General features: G+C 40.1%; 1 protein-coding gene across 2 annotated transcripts in view; it reads left to right on the top strand.

Moving 5' to 3' along the window:
• The first annotated feature begins 618 nt into the window (after nt 1-618).
• Nucleotides 619-23620, top strand: part of COLQ (collagen like tail subunit of asymmetric acetylcholinesterase) — a 66430-nt gene continuing 43428 nt past the window's right edge. For both annotated transcript variants that reach the window (XM_018576425.1, XM_018576433.1), the window contains exon 1: nt 619-911. In XM_018576425.1, the coding sequence (XP_018431927.1) occupies nt 806-911 (106 nt within the window). In that variant the 5' untranslated portion in view covers nt 619-805. The remainder of the gene's footprint in view (nt 912-23620) is intronic.

Here is a 23620-nt window from a genome sequence, read left to right on the forward strand (position 1 = left end):
CCCCCCCCCCCCCCCCCCCCCCCCCCATCATGACCCAAAGAGAGGCCATCTGAGGCAACAACCTCAGACTTCTCCTAACATTGCAAAGAAGGAGAAGCATTTCAAAGTATTTTTTTTAGCTTATGCTATATGAATGGGAACATGTAACAAAAATAAAGGTGTTATCCCAATTTGGCTGCGAAAGTGGACATACACTTCACAGACATTTACACGTGACCACAAGTCACAGACACTTTAATGGCTAAGGACAGTTGTATATGAGAGACAACAATTTCATTGTTCATTTACTGCAGAGGTAAATGGCTGCTTCCTATTTTGTGAGGTAAAAATATACTGTGTGAATGTAATAGCTGGTGGAAGGGGTCCCCTTTCTGAGCCATAACTCAATCCACTGGCAAGCCTTCCACCCAGCCTGAGTTAAATATATCAGTGAGGAGGAGAAGGATGATGAGGGAGAGCTGTGTGCATTCCTCACTGCGGACACACACAGGAGGGTCACACTGACATGCTGTGAGAGGAAGGGGGGACACACAGTGCACAATTCCCTGCACACACACTACAAATACTGACACACAGTATCAGAGAGGTAAACAGAATCCAGGGAAGACACACTGGGCAGGTCCCACACTGATAGGCTCAAGGTGGCAGACACAGAAGGCTGTAGTCTGATTCACACCCACTGGCTGGGTGGAGAAAGCAGTAGCAGGGTGAATCCAGACACTGGCACATACACTCAGCCCTGCTGCACAGACAGATTCCACTCAGCTCACTTTCTACACACTGCTTTGGTTTTCTTTCTGCCAGCATGGTTGCAGTCAGGCTAATCGCAATTGGATTATACCTCCAGCTTTTTTTCTGTTATGTCCTCTCTCAGACCTCCTTCATGGACAGTGTCTTCCCAATACCTGCAGGTAATCAGCACTTTGGCTACTGTATATTGCATCCCTTCCATGGGGTACTTCGCTACTGCACCTGCAGGCTGCATGCATCTTATGGAGCTGCAGTGTCACCTCTTCATATGTACAGTCCAGTTGCTCAGTTTTATAGAAGGTTCCTGACCTGCAGCTTGTTAGCCTGCATGTTGACTTCTATTTTGGTCTGGGATGACCAATGTAGAACTGGAGCAAAGGCAAGAAAGCCACTGACAACTGTGTGTATGAATGAATTAATTTCCAATCTCATTTCATAATATATCCTTATATGCATAAGCTTGTTGATTTTGGAAAGATTCAACTTCTATACCCCAGCGTATAAACCTCCAGAGTGTTATGCATGGGAATGCTGGTCAAAAAACAAATATATAGCGTCAAACTCCAGTGTTCTATATTACATTAGGATCTGTGAATCATGCATGCATTTGATTGGCTGTAATGCCTGTTCTATTATCATTTTATTAACATAACTAGCGCTATTCCAATATTGTCTCCAGAGTCTTGTTATTGTGTTTCTATTCTTTTATTCATTGCTATAGGAACATACTTTATATGCTTTAGATTTTAAACCTGCATATAGCAGTTGTGTTTAACTGATATAAGGGGTTAAAATCCAATGCAAGGCGGGTCATTTTCATTTTCTTGCAATATATGCAGCACAAACCTTTTATTTCATATTCCATTTACAACCTTAAATATAAAAGGGGAGGTATACCCCTGTTTGTGGTATATTAGACCCTATATACATGTACCTATATGTTTGCTCTATACCCAACTAAGCTGCAGGGAAATGTCTAGTTTGTAGCATTTCCTTATTATTATAAGCAGATAAGGAAAAGCCAGAAAAAAATGTAATCATTACATTCAATATGTTTGATGCGTTATTTGTTTAAAATTCTCTGTTGCTTTTAATTATCTGTGTGGTAGCCTGATCCTTTCCATGTGTAAGCACCGTTTGATAAAAACAATGGAAACTGTAAAATAAACAAAGCAAAAAACAATAAAAACAAAAAATTAAATGTGGTTAATAATTCCTGCTGCACCCCATTTGTTTAACAAGATTCTTTAAATTACAGGGAAATTGAAGGGAATGAAATCTCAGAAATCATACTCATTTTTGTACATTAGACATTTTCATACATTAATATTATTATGAATATAGTTATTATTATTATGAATATAGTTATTATTATTATGAATATAGTTATTATTATTATATTTTTTTACATTTTCTTGTAGATTACTGTATAAAGGTCCTATCATTTAATAATTTTTTAAATTTTTTAACAATATTTTTAGTGAATATTTTTTAATAAGAGTGCCCAATCCAGTCCTTTTGTTATGCTAGATTACCCGACGGGGAAAAAAAATCAATAATGCAATAAAATGACATTAAGTACCGCAGTGATTAAATATAAGGTATTCAGTTTCGTGAACTGAACAAAAGTATCAGCATTGATATGATAATGATATGCATCTCTTTCAATTCCTTATAACAACATATTGCTTTATAAATAGTGCTGTGATGACAATTCATTTAGGTGTATTTTTACTTGAATGTAACCACAAATCTAACATCCATATGATTTTACTTTTGCATCTGCAGAAATTATTTATATTGTCGCCTCCATCTCTAGGAAAGTGATTTTTTTTTTGTCATATAAGTCTTTAAGATACTTTAGGCTCTTCTTTTGCAGTGTAAAAATAATTCACTTTAATGATCCTAGCTTAATATTGAAATTGCTCTGGGTTTTTTTTAGATACCATTATATTGTAGAGGATGAAACTATCAGGTTCCTCGGCACAATCTCTTAAATCTGCAGTGACCTATATGTGAATGAATTAGATCTTGCCTTGTTTATTATCCCACAGGAGACGAGAGGAAAATAAACTGCATATAATTATTTGGTTGCATAGTCAGCACTTGCATTTTTTTTCTTTTCTATAATTTGATTGGTTGTATAGTCAACATGCACATGTATTGTCTTTCCTATCATTTGATTTAGCCACAGTAAATTTTAACAACATTTACTAATATTAGTATATTTTAACAATATTTACTAATACGGTATTTTTTCAAACCCTGCTCACATGTTATGTCCTATTAATCACCGGTATGTAAAAGGTACAAATGTATTTCTCAATGTTCCTACTTTGGTAATCTGCTCCTTCATATCTCATGTAACAGAGCCACTTAGCACTCAGAAGGCTAAAATGTTATATATTAGGACATGGGTTCTACTTTCTTTTGCATACATTACTTTAAAAGGTTCAAGCTGTGGGCCATAGAATCGAAAATGGGATGTGAAGTTTGCATTTGTAAGTTTGCATATGTATAAGCTGATAAATAAAGGGGGGTTGCAGGTGAGAGTGGCAATACCAACCCTATGAATCTGTGGTTTGTTGCACCCTGTGCACCCCTGATAGTTAAAATGGATGTAAAGTGTCTTTAAAACAATTGTTAACAGGCTTGTTAAAGCAGAAGAGACTGTCCAAATCTCCTTTGCCAAAAATCTCCCACCTGCCTGTCAGCATTTTTTTTCCCTGTGCACTGCGCATGCATGGGAGTTACATCATGCTGGCCAGACCAATCAAGAGGCCAAACCCGGAAGAAGACCTGGAGAAGATGGTAGTGCCGGCAACGGAGGGGAGAGCGGACTGTCCAGCGCTATGGGATAAAAAGGTTACCCCGTAGTTCTCTTTTAATGATTTTTTTAAAATGAACATATTATATAAATTATTATTCTATGATCATATAGGATTTGCATAGCACCAACAGTTTACACTGCTCTTTAAAATGTAAAGGTGGACACAACAGTTACAGTAGAATTTAAGACAACAGGGTTAGGTGGGTCCTGCTTGTAAGAGCTTACAATCTAAAAGGGAAGGACAAGTGATACAAATAATAATAACCGTGTGGGACTGAGTTGATGGAGAAAGTAAAATTAATTTCAGTTCTTAGGTGGCAGCATAAGCTTCCCTGAAGAGATGCGTTGTCAGGAATCGCCTACAGGCACACAGAGCAGGAGAGAGCCATACAGATTCGGGTAGGTAGATCCAGTGGGTAGGATACGCTCTGAAGAAGTCTTGGAGAAGAGCATGGCAGGAAGCGATGAGGCAATTAGGGAGCAGAAGGTAGTGAGAGGAGTGAAGGGATGGTTTGGGTGATATCTTGAGAATATTTGGAGCTCAGTTTTTGAAAGATTGAGTCCTAGAAAGTGGTGTGACATCCATACTTATATGTCAATAAATTACTGATGCGCAGACTAAAGAGGTGAGCTGAGAGATACATTTAGATGTCATCAGCATAGAGATAGTATAGGAAGCCAATGCAATGTTAAAAAACTGACAGTGAGGAGGTGTAGATAGAGAAAAAAAGGGGTATGAGGACAGAGCCTTGGGGGACCCCTATGGAAAGAAAAAGAGGAGAGGACAGATTTGTAAGTGACACTGAAGGAGCGTCCAGATAGGTAGGGAGGAGAAACAAAAAAGAGCAATGTCTCAAGGGAGTAAAGTTTTGTGAGGAGCAGTGAGTGGTCAACCATATCAAATGCGGCAGATAGCTCTGATAATAACACTATTTGTAGCGACCATTGGTTTTAGCAGTTGGTAATTTGTTAGTGAGTTTGTAGCAGGGCTGTTTTTGTGGAGTGTTGCAGACAAAAGCCAGATTGCAAAGTGTTGAGAATGTTGTTATCAATGAGGTATAACTTCAGATGTTTGTAAACTATGCATTCTTGAAGTCTGGAAAAACGCAAGCAAGAAGATAGGTATTAAGTGGTCCAGACCAGTGGGGTACAGTGAGGGCCTTTTAATTATGGGGCCGACCGGTGCAGGTTTTAGAGGGAACAGCAAGATGCCAGTAGAGAGGGAGAGATAGAAGATGCGCATTAGAAAGCGAAGAATAGAACAAGAGGTTGAGCAGTGTAGTTGTAAGGGAATGGAGTCCAGGAGGCAGGTGGTAAGGTGGGCCTCAGAGAAAACTTTAGCAACTTCCTATGCAGTTATAGGGTCAAAAGAGAAAAGTACTTAATGTGGTGGTAAACATGATCTGTAAAGAGGAGGAGATATTTGGACAGTGGAAATCTCATCACAAATTGCATTTATCTTGTTTTTTTTAAATGATTGGCAAAGTTCCAGGGAATGAATGAGTAAGTGGGCTTGGCAGCAGAGTATAAAGTAGAGAGCTAAAGGAGAATTATGAGGTGAGTGATTTTCACTCAGCCTCATAATCTGAGCCGACTTGTGACAATGAAACTGTCACAGGTCGGCTCAGTAGATCGGGAGGTGAGCGAACACATACCGGCGCTCACTCACTTCTCGATCTATCCGTGCAGAGAGCCGTGACTGTCACTCACGGCTCATGGCAGGGATTCCCTGTCCGATCCACTAGCGCTGAATGGCGGAACTGACGGGGGAGGGGGTGGGCACAGCTGGCTCTGCCTCTAGATAGGCAGAGCCAGCTGTCACTCACGCAGCTGGGCGGATCCGGACATAATTGTCAGGATCCGCTCTGGCTGCGGTGTCTCAGTATACCGCAAGCTGTAGCTCGCGGTATACTAAGCTTTGGGTGACGGTAGGACGCTAGTTTGTGTCCTCCCGTTACCCTTAGGAGAACTATGGGGAAAAGCCCTAACCCCATAGTTCTCCTTTAAGGGTAGATGAGAGTTTATTTATGAGAGTAATGAAAAATGTCTGTTTGGCAACATGGAGGGAGAAATTATATTTTAGGAGGGCAGATTTATACAGAGTGAAGACTTGCAGGAATTTACTTTTATGCCACAATTGCTTAAGAGCATGGCTATGTCTTCTGAGAATTCTGGTGTCATGCAGGGTTGCACTGGTTGGAACCTAATTATGTGTCTAGTGATGGGAAAAAGTGTACCCAAGAAGCATGAGAGTTAGCTGTTGTAGACAAAAGTGGCCAGGTCAGGGCAGGACAGGGGGGAGATTTTGTCGTGGAGGTTGTCAGTAGCAGACCAGAGAAGAAGAGGGGCTAGGGAAGTGGTGAAGGTCTTTACAGTAACTGTTTGCTGGTTGAAGAGATAGGGGGTATAAAACAGGGAGCGTGTGAAGCTGAAAACACTGTGAACAGGTAGAGGAAAAGGAGTGTTGGAGAGTAGCCGTGATTGAAGAGGCGGAAGAATACAAGGTCAAGGGTGTTGCTATCAGAGCAAGTAAATGGACATATGCAATAGCTGCCTACACTTTAGCTTTAAGTTCTGTGCATCTTTTCAGTAGGTCTTTTTTTTAGCTCTTTGTGTGAAATGGAAGCTGATTTTATTTAAGGTAGAACTATGACCTCCCATTAAAATATATGTGCTCCAACACTTAATTATAAGTCAATCTGCACTTACATTTTTGTCTTAGTCCCCTGTTAAGTCCCACAAATACCTGTTCAGCCTGTCTAAAGTCCACCTTATGCAACCTTCTGTGATGGTGTGGCAACGATGCTGCACTGCTCTTAAATTCAGTGGAGAGTTGCCATTCTCATGCAGATGTCAGGGAAACCCTCCCACTGTGACCTGCATTGTATTGGAGGGGAGCATGTGAGACACAAACAAAGGTGAATTCGGCTCAGTTAGGGAGGATAAAGGAAGGTTTTGGTTACTTGCTTTTGGATTACATAATAACTGGAATCAGTCTGTCATATAGGAGCGTTAACTTGTAATTTCTCAGCCTTACCTACAAAGCTCTGCATAACTGCGCACCGGCTTACATTTCATCCCTAATTAGAAGATATATTCAAAATCTGCCCCTTCATTTCACTAATGAAAATGACCTGAGACTATCCTGCTCAATCACCTGCACACCCTACTCTCGTCTACAGGACCTCACCAGGGCTGCACCCACCTAATGGCATTCTCTCCCGCGCCACATCAGGCTCTCACCATCCCTACAAGTCTTTAAAAAAACTCCCTCAAAACGCACCTCTTTAGAGAAGCACATCAGCTCTCTCCTTGATTTCTCGCCCTTTACAACCTTCCCATCTGCTCCCGTTTCCCAGTACTCCCAAATCCCCTCCCATTTTATTTGGTATACATCTGTAGTCTCCCCTTCCCCACCTCTGTGTCTTTGGTCCCCTTCCTCTTAGATTGTAAGTTTGTTTGGGCAGGGTCCTCCTCACCTACTGTTTCTGCATGACAATGATGCTGGTCATGCTGGTTTCTTACTTGTGTTGTCTAAACGATTGTACAGCTCTGCGGAATATGTTGGCGCTATATAAATAATTGTAATTGTAACTTTAAGTCAGATATAATGCTGAAAAAGTTCTGCGCTCCAAATGACAAGTGTAGGGTTTAAACTGACACAGAATACACTAAAACGTGAACCATTGAAATAGCCAAATAGGGGATCTCCTTTACTCCTCTTTTCAGCATAATTTTACTTTCAAATAAGCAGTGCGATTTAATAGATCTTTGCATGCATTATTATTTTGGCCCTGTAAAGCAGTACAAGGTTACTAATAAGAATGAAGGGGCTACGTGATCTAGTTCAGGTTAGAGCACTTGGCATGTATATGTACAATAGACAGGTCATTGTATTCTAATGGAGTATAAAATGGTACTGAAATCACATATCTTTTTATTTTAAATATTTCTTGTATTGTTTTCGAAACTTAGATGTAACTTTTACCTGACACAAATTTCTCCATTTTTGTATTGGCATCATGTGGTTGTGGGTTTGTTATATAACATCGGTCTCCATATATCACTCAATTACAGCACATTGCTTCTGCAGTAAAAACCTTATGGTGCATGGCAAGATTTGATTTTCAGTTAATAGAATTTTCATAGAGAGACATTTATTCCCCAAGAAGAAATTTAGACTCAGATACGTTTTACTGATTTGTTCTCTAAATGAACTCAATGTTTGATGTAATATGAAGCTGACAGCTATTAATCTCTATGGTGTAAATACATATGTTCATTAAATTAATAGTAATATTTAAAACCTAATTCCAGGCACTAGGGTTATCTTTACCCTTCACACAGGATTTCTTATACAGATAACAAATCTTCTGGTTTTACATGCCGGCATTAGTACAGCTCCCGCTGTACTTCCAGGCCGATTGGATGTAAGCGCTGCAGGTCTCATAGACCCCAGTACTGCAGTCCTGTTTCCACCTACATCTCCTACTGGCTGTTCACAAAACTCAGCACAGGGTTGTGTGTTTTTAAAAGGCCAGGAGGAGAAGAAGGTAGAGACACGATTGCACTGCTGGGGTCTAGGAGATCTGCAGCACTTACATCTAACTGGCCGGAAGTACAGCGGGAGCTTGTATAATGTCGGCATGTAAGGCTAGGTTCACACCTAGGCTATTCAGCTTGTGTGCTGTTTTCGTGCAGTTGTTGCGCGTTTTTGTTTGCATGATTTTGCTTTGATAAACTGTGCGGTTTTCAATGCATAGAGATGTCTATGGGACCCAAACTGCGCAAAACCAATCGAAACAAGCTCCTGCACCTTTTTGCGCGACAGGCGATTTCTACCGCTCGACAAATCGCAAAGGTGTGAACAGCTTCCATAGACTTGAATGCAAATCTCTGTTTTGTGCGATACGGGGCGGCTAAATCCATGCAATAAATCGCCTAGGTGGGAACCTGGGCTAAATCAGCAGATTGCCAGATGTAGAAGAAAGCCTACATGAACAGGAGTAGCTTTTGAACATTGCCAACCGAACTGAAAGTGAGGGAGAATTCAGGAATAGAGGGGACATCTTACATTATGGACACTTGTTTCAGCAGCAGCCTCCCTCACTTTGGAGACACTTTCTAAAAGTTTCCTGTGTGTTTACATGCGCTTACATGCTTTTTTGGGGGGGATGGCACTGTGACGGACCCCGGTACTCAGGATGAGTATGTCCGCCGCTGTATTCTTCCTTGCTGAGGAGATATTGCAACCTGAAGATCCTTATCTCCCAGTTTCCCCAGTCACTGGTTGAGACTCAAGTGTAGGGTGAAACAAACTCTGATTTATTGAGCAACTCCACAAACTTTTATACAGCAAGTGATGAGATCAGATTATAATCCCATCACATCCACCCTCCCCTCCCAGACAATCGGTCTGCTCAACACCACAGGGTTTCCCCTGCTAACGAGCTCCAGACAGCCATAGCAAGTGCCTGGCCAGAATGTGATTGTTCTGAGCTCCTTCAGAGTACAAAGGGAGATAACGAGGGATGGTGCTGATAGTCTTTTCATAACCAGGTTACACAGCATAACGCACTTAAACATAACCCAACACCAATACACATTTAACTTATAAATATAAAACGTTATATTTTGTGCAGATATGTTTTTGATGTGTTTAAAAACACATTGGGTGGGGATGGGCCCTAAATGTCTCTACTAATAGTAGAAACATGGCATCAATAGTGGGCTGATAGATTGTTATGAACAGATAAGATTTAGTTAATGCAGCGCACTTAACGCACATTTCCGCACGTTGTGGAAACAAGCGCAGCAGTACAATAGATAGTGTAAATGGGGCCCCAGATGTGGTGGCTGCATTAGTTTCCTTTTTTTACTGGCTTTTCCCCCTTTTTTTTACCTGGTGATCCTGCCAGTAACACATTTCCAAGTCTAGAGTGAGAACGCTCACCTACTGTACTGTATCTATGGAAGAGCATCATTGTCTCCCTAGACTGCTTGCTCCTGAATTGGGCTACAGAACACCTGCCTCTGTTTTAATCTCCATAACATGGGGGCAGGGCCGGCGCTGCCAATAGACAAACTAGGCAGCCGACTGGGTGCACTGCCACCTAGGGCACAGCCTCGACCAGTGGCTTCCTCGCACTCTGTCAGCTTCCTGATACCGCTAGGAGGGAGGACAGTTTGATAACGTGAGCTTTTCCCACTAGTATTCAGAGCCCCTCCCTCGTGACCTCAGCCAAGGATTGGCCTCTGTTGAAGGCGGCTAATGTGCCATGAGGGGGCATGGCCGGCTCAGTGGGAGTGTTTGCAATAGGAAAACTGAGCTCTCTGTGTGTGCTATAAAGGCCTGCTTACCCCTGCGTGGCCTGCATGTAAGAGTCTCTAATATTTCCTGTATAGGCTGTATGGTTTTGTGTGCTATGGGAGGATTATGGACACCATGGAAGGGACATGAACACTATGTGCTGGGGACACAATGGAGGGGACATGGACCCCGTGTGCTAGGGAAGTACTGGGGACTCCATAAAGGGGACATTGACCCTGTGTGCTATGGAGGGGCTGGGGACACCATTGAGGGGGCATGGACCTTGTGTGCTATGGAAGGGCTGGGTTCAGTCCATAACCTATCGCACTCCAAACGGTAAGCAATCCAAAAGCTTGTGTGACTGCAAATGGTGCTGCAATCAAATCAGTAATGCATGAAGAAAGCACCAGCACTCTTGCCTTCCAAGAATGTCAGGCCTTGTTTATTGACATCCAATCAGGTCTTACAATGAGGTCTTACTTGGAGATGAGGTCTCCAATCAGGTCTTACTTCAGGCAAAACAAAGTGATGGAAGGGCTGGGTACAGCATGGAGGGCGCATGGACCTTGTGTGCTATGGAAGGGCTGTGGACACCGTGGGGTAGCATGGACCCTGTGTGCTATGGAAGGGCTGGAGACACCATGGAGGGGACATGGACCCTGTGTGCTAGCCACCATGTTGGGGGAGAATGGGGCTAGCTGGTCCACAGGGGAGGGGGAACAGTGGGATCAGGGGGATAGAGATAGCTGGTGTGCAGAGGGGAAATTAGACTAGCCAGTCCACTGGGGCAGGCTGAAGCTAGCCTGTCCACTGGGGTGTCGGCTGGGGAATTTTTTTTCTGCAAGTAACTGGTCTTGCCTAGGGTGCAAAATAGTCTAGCACCAGCCCTGATTGTGGGTGGAGTGCTGTAGTTCAAATAGGGGAGCTGAGCAGGGCTGATAACACTGCTTTGGATTTCATTGTAGGCACTGTGTTGCTAGCTCACTACTGGAATTTACAGGTTCACTGTATTTCTGGCTGAATCAATGGGTATTTTTGTTGCACCAAAATGGAGAAAAAAAAGACAGGTTCATTGTTAGGGTTTACATGTACTGTAATACTAAGCAGCACAAGAAAGGTACTTTTTTTCTGCTTAACTATACACACTACTACATTTATGTTTGCTGTGTAAGGACATAAAAACAATATTATGCATGTAATCTGGAAAATATACACCTATTTAAAAATGCATACAATTCTCAGCTTTCCAATCTGCCTAAATGTTATAACTACCTATCAGTGTCAGCCATTGGGTTCATTTGACCTTGAGCAGCACAAGTTACAATAAGCATAATACATTAGTTACAGAAATACATCACATTAAAAAATAATGATTCTGAACTACAACATTGATAGAATAATAAACATACCTCATGCAACCACTGAACTAGGTAATAGAGGTCTGCATGAGGAGTCACAGTACAGCGCCTCTCTATTAAACAAGCAATTTTGTGGAGTCATTAAAATCATTTGCACGGTGGAAGCAATATTATCAAGGCTGATAATGTCACAAATAAGATAGCACAAGTGAAAAAGCAAGATATAATAAATGTTAACAAAATATTGGACAGGCTTCTTTGTACGATGTCAGACACGTTGTATCTGACATTTTAAAATACAGTTATGTTTCATTCTTAGGATTACCTGCAGTCTGTACAGCAATTACAGTATTACAGTATGAAAAAGTAAACTTAGTAATTCCAGTGATAAAATGGAAAGCTTGCCAATTTGCTTTATGATGTACATTGCCTGGCCAAAAAAAAGTCACCAACTCTAATACTTCTTTAGCTTTGATTACAGCACACATTTGCCATGGCATTGTTTCAATAAGCTTATGCAAAGCTTATGCAATGTCACAGCATTTATTTCCATCCAGAGTTTCATGCATTTTTCACCAAAATCTTGTAGTGATGATAGGAGAGTCAGACCACTGAGTAAAGTCTTCTCCAGCACATCCCAAAGATTCTCAATGGGGTTAGGGTCTGGACTCTGTGGGGGCCAATCCATGTGTGAAAATGATGTATCATGCTCCTTCAACCACTCTTTCAAATTTGAGTTCGATGAATCCTGACATTGTTATCTTGGAATATTCCCGTGCTATCAGGGAAGAAAAATTTAATTGATGGAAAAACATGGTCATTTTTTGGACACATAACATTGCTGAACCTGACCAACTGAAGCTTCTCTAGATCATAACACTGCCCGAAATCCAGGTAGTGACCTTTACATGGGTGCCCATAGCCTTAAGGAAAGTATCGACAATATTTGTTGAAGGAATACAGTAGCTTACTGTTAGTATTAAAGAGCAATTTCTGGCAACAAATAAATTAATTAGTGAACTGCCAGTTCTCCAACAATGCAAAAATCAGGATGACTAATGACAACGTATCTGCTCCACCACCTGTGCCACCAAACTTTGCCTCATTGAAGTGATAAGCTTGCTCAAGTCTTCAGCATCTGGCACACTTCCGGGTACCTGGTCCCTCAGCTGTGTGCTGTGGATCCTTCTGCCAGCCCCTACATCACTACTATATGTTGAAGTGACATAAGAGGATAGTGGATGAAACCGCAGCAGGGGGCACAGGTATCCAACACTCCTGAAAGTGTGCTGGATTCTTCACGGATCGGGGGCAAGTTAATTGTTGTCTTTACAGGGAGGGCTGCTTTTTTTTTTTGGTCCCATTTGGTTTACTAAATATAAAATTGAAAGTGTTTTGTTATATCTGTGTAATAAGTTAAAAATGATTTTTCTATCTTGCCCGGATTCTTGACAATTCATAACTTCCTGTACCTGTGCTGTCTGTTATAAATTACATGGTTCTCTGAGGACTACAGAACCACACCCTTTTATGTTGCAGACAGTAGGAGTGGGAGTGAGAGTTGCCATCCTGGGACTACTGTAAAAGGTGTGAATTTGCTGAATGAGTTTGCAGGAATTTTCCCCTTAGCTTAGTGAATGAGGTAAAGCGACTGGGTATTCTTTTCATCACATTCATGAAGCTAAGGGAAAAGTCCCTTGCAAAGTAAAACAAAAATATTACTTTGCTAAGTGAAAAGCCTAATCTCTTTCAATAAATCAGCCCCAAAGTGTGTTACTGGCAGAATCACCAGGTGAAAATAATGGAAAAAACGCTTAAAAAAAGAAAATGAATCTAAGGGCCGGTAAGCTGCAATATATAGTATTATATTTTTGTTTTTGGATTAGACATATTTTATGGGCCAGACCTTGGTCACTGCCACCCCTGCTGTAATCAGAGTAGGGTACTCTCATTGGACTGAAGAATGGCAGGTGGTGGGGCTTAACCATCAGGTCAGAGAAGTATATTCTCTACAAATTGGGACACAGGATAGGTTCTTCTGTGAAATAAGTATAATAGCAAGCATCTTGATGTGTCTGTTACTCAATGTGAATTATACTTTGAGATATTTCAATTTGTTGAGATGTTGCTTCATTGCTAACTTTTCACTGCTTTTAGGCCTTGTGTACATCATGTCCGGAACAGAACAGTTTGTTCCTGGACCAAGAAAGCATCCCAATGTATCCCTTTGGTATTTCTGGGCTCTGTTCACACCAGTGAAGTCTGTTCTGGTCCAGAAAAAAAAAAACTGTCTCATTTTCTCTGGTCCGGAACACACTGGAATGCATGTAAACAAATCAAAAAACCATGCAAACGCGCTGGACTGCACCTGAAAGCCCATTTTTTTTAAAAACCCACAACGGAACGTGGCAAAAACACACCACACTGCGTTTTGTAGATCTGTTCCAGATCTGGTCCGGACATGGTGCGTACATACCTCAACCTGGTTTAAAAACAGCTTGTTTTTATGATCTCGACAGTGCTGAAAAAAACAGAGTTTGTAAGTTTACATGGAATTAAGTGGAGTGTTCCTAATGTAAATGTATCTAAGTGCAAACCTTTTTTTGGATAGATTAGGAAAGGGGTTGCAAAATTTGCTGGGAAGATTCAACCTCCATATTTTACCTCAACAAAACATCGAATAGAAGGGAAGTCTTCCAATGGAAGCATATGTTACAGTGACAGTTGTCTAAGGCTCCATCTACACCTATGGGTTAGGTGCGATGTGGTATTCCTGCGTCAGGAACTTGCGACTTTCTAGAGCAGGAATTCCAACAGGGTTATTCACAAAAGGGTGACGAGTTTGGAGAAGGCAGGAGAAGTGAACAATCTAGGACAACATAGCTGAACTGGAAAGTGAGCTGAATTGGAGAATTTTTCCAAATCAGCCATTTTGGCCTAGATTGTTCACTTCTCCTGCCTTCTCCAAACTCTTCACCCTTTTGTGAATAGCCCTGCAAATCTTAGGTCTACAAGCGCCAGCTGTCACCCGCTCAAGTTAATGATCGGGTGACAGCAGCCACATTTTAAAGTGGCAGAACGGCGGCACACCGCATGTAATCACATGTGATACGGAACCAATCAAGTTACCAGGGATAGTGATTGATTCCTAACTGCATGTAATCGTATAATCATATCACACATCACGCTTTCAAATGCAGCGGCTGTTACCTGATCATTAACTTGAATGGATAACAGCTGCTGCTTGTAAATGGCAGATTTAAGATTCCTGCTGTAGGAAATCGCAAGTTCCTGCCGCAGGAGTCCCTAAATGCACCTAAACTATAGGTGTGAATGAAGCCTAAGAGATGATTTACCTCACTTTGGAAATAATTCTTCTGACTTCATGTTATGTCTACAGAACAGGAAGTGCAACATCTTGAATAGAACACAAATGGATTGAAAAAAAAACTGACAGGGATTTTAACCCATGGGTGGACAAATTAGTATGGGATTAAGAAGCCAGTCTCTCCAATCCAGGAGCCAGCAGGATTCTTTTTTGGAGCCAGCTCCATTGACGACAACTGTAATTTTTAAGGAGCATTGGGTACCTGGCTCCTGGGATTTGTCCAGCCCTGTTTAAACCATTCCCTACCCCAAAACTAAACATAAAAAGTTTTAGCTTTAGACATATTTATTAATTATGACTTCCTTTTAAGATTTGTTGTAGCGTTCATTATGTTACTTTTCTTGTAACTATAATTATCATGGTTTTCGTTTTTGTTCTGAAGCGCGCATGTCTCTGCATTTAATGCCCTTCATTTCGGTCAGCTGTCCCTCTGTAAAACAAGTGACACGTCTGAGAAAAGAAAACACATCTTGTAAGTCAGTTACCTTCTCAAATCTAATATTGAGACCATTCTTGAGTGATGACTTCTTTTTCCATGTGTTGCAAAAAATACATTTGGATTATCTCCAGTTATGCTTGAAAATTGGTGGCCTCAGAACACCTTTTATTTAAGTCATCATTTGTCTTTCCATGGCAACAAATGTATACAAATAGTGTATAGGTGTTACAGGGTCACAAGACAGTAACCAGGAACCACATATAAACATCTCAGGGGGAAATAGTCTCATGTATTTTAAATATTTCACTGCATGTGACTAGGCTGGGTGACTGACAGGTGGTGATAGTAGCTCTAAGATTTCTTATGCAGGACATGTTTTACTTCATTTTAATGAACAAGATGTGTTTTTGATACAAATAAAATACTAGCAAATAAATGCAACACAATCTTTCTTCTCTACTGTGAAAAGGAATATTAAAGTTGAAGGGTTTTTAAGCTATTTGAAATTGTAAGTTAAAGTAAACAAAGTACAAACTTTACAATAATTTTTAAAAAGTGAACACATATTGGCCATGATGCTTGAAGTTGAACACAGGTTCCCAAATAAAGCTGCACATATATTTTTTTGTTTCAAGATTATTCAACATAACCTTCCTTCACTTTCTTAAAGAGCTCTTGGGATCCTCGTGTTTTTAGTCAAAAGAACTACGACAAACTGACTCATGGGGCTCCAATATAAAAGCTTTAGACATAACATATAGACCATAGACTGGCCAAAGCAAATACTAGTACTAGTTTAATGTGTTTTTAATATTTTGTTGTTGTTTCAAAACTAAAGACCAAGATGTTGTAATTTGCAATTTCCCTGGAACTTATAATTGGCTATGTGATTGATTTACTAAGGGCAATTAGGCTGTTCTCTTTTCAAGGGAATTTTCATTTTGCAAGGGAATTTTCACTTAGCGTACGGCATGAGGTTAAGCTCTGCTGACTTTCTTTTTTGGTCGGTTCACACCACATCCAGTGCGTTTCGGCCCAGTTAGTGGCCGGAACACTCTGGATCACATAATTAAAGCCTTCCGTGTTCTGGGGCGGGAGGGGGCGTGGTGGTACCACTCATGTCAATGACACTGCAGCCACGCCTCCTGCCCGTATTCTGATCACCCGCACCGGAACGCGTGGTACAGCATTGCCTGTGATCGGAAAAAATAGTGCATGCATTTAATGCATGCAATGCTTTAATTATGGGATCCAGTGCGTTCGACCACTAACCGTGCTGGAACACACAGGATTTGGTGTGAACTGGCCATTACTCTCCTTGCTTGTTTGATTTGTTATTTTTTGAACGGGAAGGTTCCCTTAGCTTACTGAATGTGGCAAAAATTCACTTTGCAAAGAATACCCAATCATGTGCAAGGAGAGTAATACAAAAGTGGATTTGGGATAAATGTAGTTTCTGGTTGCTTGAGAGTTACTATTAAAAGTGGGTTTAACTAATGCTATACCCCATACTATACCATACCATAACAGTATATTGTACTCTAAACCATTATCAATACATTACAGTACCGGGAGTGATCACAAGGTGGTGCTTGTTCACAGGATAACATTGCACTTTCACAAACGATCAATCAGACACCCGTTTCCAGGATAACACAGCACTTTTCAGAGATTGTTCGGGTTAGATGGGAGTTTTGGCTAGCTGAATACTGGATAGCAGAGAGTTTACTGTAATAATGTGTCCATAATTAGTGTAGCTAACAGAAAGTAATTCATAATCATTAAAAACTCTATTTCTTATTAAAACTAGGGGGCACTAAGGGGTTGTTTTTTTTTTTACTTACAGGGCTTTGATACTTAGTATCTCTGAGGAGAATACAGTATTCTTCTAAGAGATACTTTCTATCAGTTTGTAACAAAGCCGGCTCACAGTTGCACAACACCGTCAGCTGTCACGGCTCTGTGATAACAGTGATTAATGTAATCATAGTGCTGAGGTCACCTAATATGCTGTTGAGGGTCTGCCTCGGACCCCGAGGGACCCAGCAACAGCAGTAACTCAATGAGCGTTGGTCCTTCGGATGGTCGTTAATTAACTGAACGATCATGGCGGTATAATCCCCTCATCGGTCAGGAAGGGGTTAATATTCGTGTTTATTAATACTGAAATGATTTCTAAAGTACTCTATTAATTGTATAGGTGTTTAAAAATAAATGATTTCTTAGGCAATGTTTATAGCTATTTTAGGTTTGCTATTTTAAACTTGGCACTTGGACAAGATCTTGTCTACTTTGTATCCCATTCAAGTTGAACTTTATTGATAGGCCTAGAAGGGCACTAAACACTTACTGAATGAACTGTGTTCTTAATGAACTCCACTCGTTTATACAAAACACCAATTGAGTGTATACATAAGTATATTTTATGCTCCTTTATTGTTTCTTTCAGCAGCCAAGCTGTGCTGTGGCTGCAGTGGATATCAACAATGTGGCTGAGCTGAATGGCAGTGGTTCCTGGAGCAAAATATCTCGGTGCACAGCACTACAAAAAAAGTTATATATGTAGTTCATCTGGGTATTTAGCTGCCTGCCTGGAATCCAGCTTTCAAAATCATATTGGTGGCTTATTACATTTTTATTATTTGAACTGTGAGCTTTCCTTTACTCTGCTATTTAGTTTTAGCCATTTTATTATATTAAATGAAGATTTTATTCACAACGAATTTGCCAAAAACATTTTCTGATACACTCACGTGTCTCTTTGTGGCATTTATGATCACTACATAGAACGGCAAAAGTTTAGAAATTAGAACTCTGTTTTAATACAATTTTAATTGCAGTTTAAATGTATTTTTTCCATCAAAAAATGGTGTATAAAATGGAATGATGTTATTGTGTAGTAATGTATTATTTTGTTCTATTTACTTATCTGGCTGTAAATTTGGTAAATGGTTGGACACCCTAAATCAATATCACTTAATTCATTCTCCCATTTCCCTGTAATTAATTGAAATCATTGCCTTGTATTTAAAACTCAGAAAACAGCATAAACGCTTCAAAAAAGTGATTTATGCTGCCCTGTGTCTGCAAATTATTATTTATAATGGCTGTGCCACACTGTAAACTTTATCTTGACTTTGACAAACTTGACCGATATGTGTTACTTTATTTAGTGAATTGCTGTATGTCCAGCAAATGTTTATGTGTACCATTTGCTGCAAGATCGTGGAGCTGTAGAGTAGAATCACTTTGACTTTTTTAAGTGTATTATGTCTTTGCTGAGCAATCAACAATGGCAAATGGACAGTGCTGGATTCAGATGATAACAGATTTAGGGAAAGCATGTTCTTTTAATCGAATTTTCAATTGGTGCATGTCCAAAGGTTCTTGATAAGAGAATGCCCTTTAATGGCATTTCCTCATGTTCATGGTAAGAGCTACATTTAAGAACACCGGGCATCCTAATTACTGCACAGGAGATGGGATAGATAAGCGTTCTCTGTTAGTCAAATCAGAACATGTATCCTCATTTGACTGAAGTGGACCATATCACTCTATGTATGATAATTAAAACAGATTTACCAGTGCCTCAGCAAATATGAGATTCGCATTACATTGACACTTAATTTTTGGTGTATAAAATAATTTCTCATACCACTTAATGAAAGCATATGAATGCCGTGTAATTCCTCATACTGTATCATTTAGAGAATGTGCTATTTTGCACAGAGCAGCTGCTGACAAATGCTATCTAGTGTTCAAAAAACATTAAGAAAATTCCATTTGTAATAGAACATTAAGTAATATTGTCCAATTTATTCCAAATAATACTGTGTGGTAACACAGTACCCTCTGCTTCTCAGCATCTCTGGATTTATTATTGGGATCATTTACACAAGTGGTCGGTTTAGTAAAGGAGTAGAGAATCTTCACTCGGCTTAGTCTATAAAGGGAAGATAAGTTCACTTCAATCAACTTCTCAACATTTTAATATTTTATTTCTCGTACACAATATTGTGTGTTCAAAGTTAACACAACTTCACATTATTTTTTTTCATTTCCAAAACATCTTTATTGAATAAAATCAGAGTTTAATAACAGTGTTGCATTGTGTTACATAAGAATACAAATACAATTCAAACATATTATCCATTTGTCGAGCAATATTCAGGAAAATTAGTCACTAAAAAGTTTAACCTGTTTGATACAAAGTTTCATAAATCCTTGACTGATAATGATAATCAACCATAGTGATGTGAAGTGCATCCCATTCTGATTAAATGAATGTCACATTATTCATTACCAACTAGCAAGTGGGGTCAAGGCTTCAACAATGGATTAAATGAAAGGCTGTCTGGTCATCTGGTCAAGTACATCCATATGGCATCAGTCGCATAAGAAGACTCTGTTGAATGCCCATCATCATTGGCCACTTGGTCATGGTTAGTCACTGCTCTTAGTTGTTTGTTAGGTCGTAGACTGGTTTTTCTAGAAGACATCTTTTTAATCTGAATAGGTAGGTGTGCTGCTGCTCTCTAAAACTGATAAAAATGATTTACAAAGGATTACCAGAGCACTCTGATTTAGCTAACAAGACAATCCAGCTTTTGTATCGCAAAGGATACTGGAAAAACATAGTAGCTACTGGTAGTTGCTTGCTATCCTTGCCAGGTGGCACATTTTTATGTGATTTGGGTATGTTACCATACTAGAGGCAATGTGTATTGTACAGTAAATTCACCAATGCTTTATTGTAATTATGTGGTTTATGAATCTGTGCATTGAAAATATCCTTATGCTGTCCCTGAGCATAGGAGACTTTTATGATTTATCAAAAATATATGCAAATAAACTGTGTTGCTCCTTAGCAATCACTTTGCAATTTTCAGTCCTGGTGTGCAGGTCAGAAATTTAAAGCAAGCATCTGGTTGACTACTAGGAGCAATTAATACTTTTTTTTTATACACGAGGTCCGATGTCCTTGGATGGCATGTGGCTCATTATGGACTGTTTGTTAATCCATATTATGTTAGGGTTATATGTTAGTTTCAGAACAGAAAAAAATCTTCTGCATAACCAAGACAGTTACACGAGTGACTGAATATCTATGTAGCTTATTCTCTGGTCACTGTTTCATTTTTACAACCATTCATCTGGATCCCTCTTTTAGTAAATAGTCTTCTAACCTTAACCAGGAATGGTTACAAGTGTAGCATGTGGTTTATCTGAGCTTAACCCCTGACAGAACATGAAGTGGCAGATGTTTCTGGCATGGGATTTTCAGACAGCAAAACAAGTGAGGGAGGATAGGTATTACACTATAGATGTACTATGTATATTTTATAAGAACTATAATATTTTATATGAATTGGTATTATCTTACAGTTCAGGTAATATCTCCTTCTATCTATCTATCTATCTATTAGGGATGCGCCGATACCATTTTTTCCGAGCACAAGTACCGGTACTTTTCCTCAAGTACTCCCCGATACCAATTACCTGTACCTTTTTTTAGTATCATGTGATGGTTTTTCTAAAACAATATAGACATTTTCTCCAGTATTCAAAAATCAGCCAATTATGAGTGGATTTAGCAAGCTGGTGACACAATAAGGCCCCTGTCTAGTGAATATCAGGCTCTTTCTTGTTTAACAAAGTGTTTGTGCCATGTTTTAAGTTTGGCACCTGCAGTGTCCTTCAATAAGTGACAATCATGCAGTGACATTGACCTGTCATGCAGTGACATTGACCTGTCATGCAGTGACATTGACATTGACCTGGCTCCCCATATCTTACCTTCCTCGAGAGGGCTGCATGGTGCCGCTGTCAGGGTGCAGCTTCCCTCCTCCTCCCCTGGCAGGTCCTGGAGCTGAGTCTGAGGAGGTGGAAGATTTTTGGCTGGACAGGTGCTGTCAAAGACAGCTGCCGGAGGTCCCCAACAGGCTGCTTGAGATCCCCAGCAAGTGCAGGACCTCAGGCAGCTGCTCATGTTTACAAATTTAAATTGCCATGATCTACGCTTAGTATCGAGTATATGAGTACTCATGAAAATGCCCATTATCGGCACCGATAACAATACCGGTGCTAGTATAGGTATTGGTGCATCACTACTATCTATTTATCTTTATATATATGATTGTGTTTATGTTTAAATCAGTTCTGTCACTCTTTAAAAAAATATAATGAGCACTTCCTGCAAGGAAAGCAATGAATACTGTCCCACTGCCCACGCTGCTATACTCTGCCCCTCTAAAGTCCCAAACTTTGTTGAATAAAGTTTAGTATTCCAAATAGTTGCTAGTGTTGGTTGCTGGCAGCCCTCATTACACTCTGTGGTGTCCTCCATTGTCCCCTGTAAGACCAGAGAGTGCAAGGCCTACCAGGCATCCAACACTCCCAGAAGTGTGCCGAATGCAGGAAAAACTTTCAGCAAAGTGGAGTTTGGCAGCCTGGGCAGCAGAACAAGAATTACTTTCTTTGCAGGAAGCAACTTATCTATTTTTTAAAAACAATGTCAGTGTCGCTTTTAAAACACCTAGACACCAATATAAACTGTTAAACTGGGCTAAAAAAGGAAAACGACAGTAGCTTTGCTGGGCAAGGCAACTAGTTTACTTTATTCCTCTTCTCAGCAGCACAATGTATCTTTTCTGCTCTTCCTTACTGCTTCATTCAGCTGCCTGGAGCAAAGAAAATACCTGGTATCTCTGGGTATAGAGGAGCCTGTGACTCACTTCATGTGACAGTACATGGAGAGATTCCATATCTCTGCATAAGCTACAACTTAAGTGACTTGGAACTTATGCAGTGTTCTTTTACTGCCCACAACAGCTGAATGTAGTGATGGGACAGTAAAGGAAAGTTGAGTATGTGCTGCTGCAGAGGAAGGTTACAGTTAACCTGTTGCTTTATCCTAAACATTGTTACTTTAAAGTGACTCAGGAGTTTAATCATAAAAATGCATTCAAGGACCTTAACTATTAAAATAATGTAGCTTATTTGTGTATCACTCAGCTGCAGATCCTCCAATCATGTCAGAATTGGTGCTGACGCTGTCCTTCCTTCTGGTGGGTGGCTACTTTTGTTCTCCATGGCCCCTGTGTGTGTTGAAGAGTAGCCACCTCTCCAAATTCGCTCCTATAATGGACTACAATCTCAATAAAAGTTAGTAAACTAAACGTGGGTTGTAGTCCATCGCCGGAGCAAGCTTGGAGTGGTGGCTACTTTACAACACACACAGGGACCATGGGAAACAAAAGTAGCCACCCTCCAGAAGGAAGGACACTGTCAGCACCAATTCAGAGATGATTTGAGATCTGCAGCTGAGTGGTGCACAAATAAGGTCCAGTATTGTTAATAGTTAATGTACTTTAATGCATTTTTAAGATGTAACTCCTGAGTTTAGAGTCCCTTTATTAATAACAATCTGTTGTAGTGTTTGGAAATGTAGCAGTTCGTCATTTAGTTAAATGAATGCATTTCTAACAAATCTGTCCAAATTCATATTATAACGTTATGTTAGATTCCATGTGCAAGTCATTTTGAAGAATTATCAGCAGCAGCCAGACACAGACCAGTATCAAGAGTCTCTGGTACCATGTCTGTTTATTAATATTTTTCAATCAAGAGTTAGCCATTTTTGTAATAGAATCCTATGGGGAAATGGGTGAATCTTGGCAGAAAGTTATGTGAATCTTGGGCGAAGACATTGATAAACCATTTTTGTAATAGAATCCTATGGGGAAATGGGTGAATCTTGGCAGAAAGTTATGTGAATCTTGGGTGAAGACATTGATAAACCACTTTGAAGCAGATTAGGTCCTGAAACGGCTAATGTCAACTCATTAAATAGCGACATTTCTTTTTGCAGAAAAAAAAACAATTTTGTTCTGTTGTTTTAGACTGTACAACACTCATGTAACATGTGACTTTAAACCTATAGTGGTCTAAAAAGTTTGAAGATATATATAATATAACTAGTCGATTATGGGCATCATCAGCTGCCACATTATAACTTTCTTTTTATAATAACCCTGCAGATGGGGTATAGAAATCGTAGGTACACGCCCTTTATCATTCCATAATGTAGAACCCAGAGAACACCGTATAGTGCTTACTATCCAAGTCTTTCATGGTAATTTAATACTTGTTGGCTTGTTGGTCCGCTGCAGGTATGCAGGTATACTGCTGCTAAATATAAACTCTTCATCTTATAAACAGCTCAGGGGTGCATAATCAGTAACATAACAAAACATCTGATCCAGCCTGTCCTCAAAGAACCAGATATTCTCTCATTGGGCACTATCATTTGGCTATTGCACAGCTTAGAGAAGGTAAATCCAGCATGTCAATTTAAAACTGCATGTCAGAAACACCTCTGCCCTCTGTGACAGTCATGTGTAGGCATGCAATAGAAGCCAAGGGGATTGCATGGAGATGGAGATGAGGGCTTAGCTGTTTTTCTAATTAGCTGACCTTTAAAAAGGCAAAATGCATTACCGCACTCTTTAGTCAGCTTAGGCTGAACATTTAAAGAAAATGTGTG

This window comes from Nanorana parkeri, unplaced genomic scaffold, assembly GCF_000935625.1.
Source record: "Nanorana parkeri isolate BGI_ZX_2015 unplaced genomic scaffold, ASM93562v1 scaffold4, whole genome shotgun sequence".
NCBI lineage: Eukaryota > Metazoa > Chordata > Amphibia > Anura > Dicroglossidae > Nanorana > Nanorana parkeri.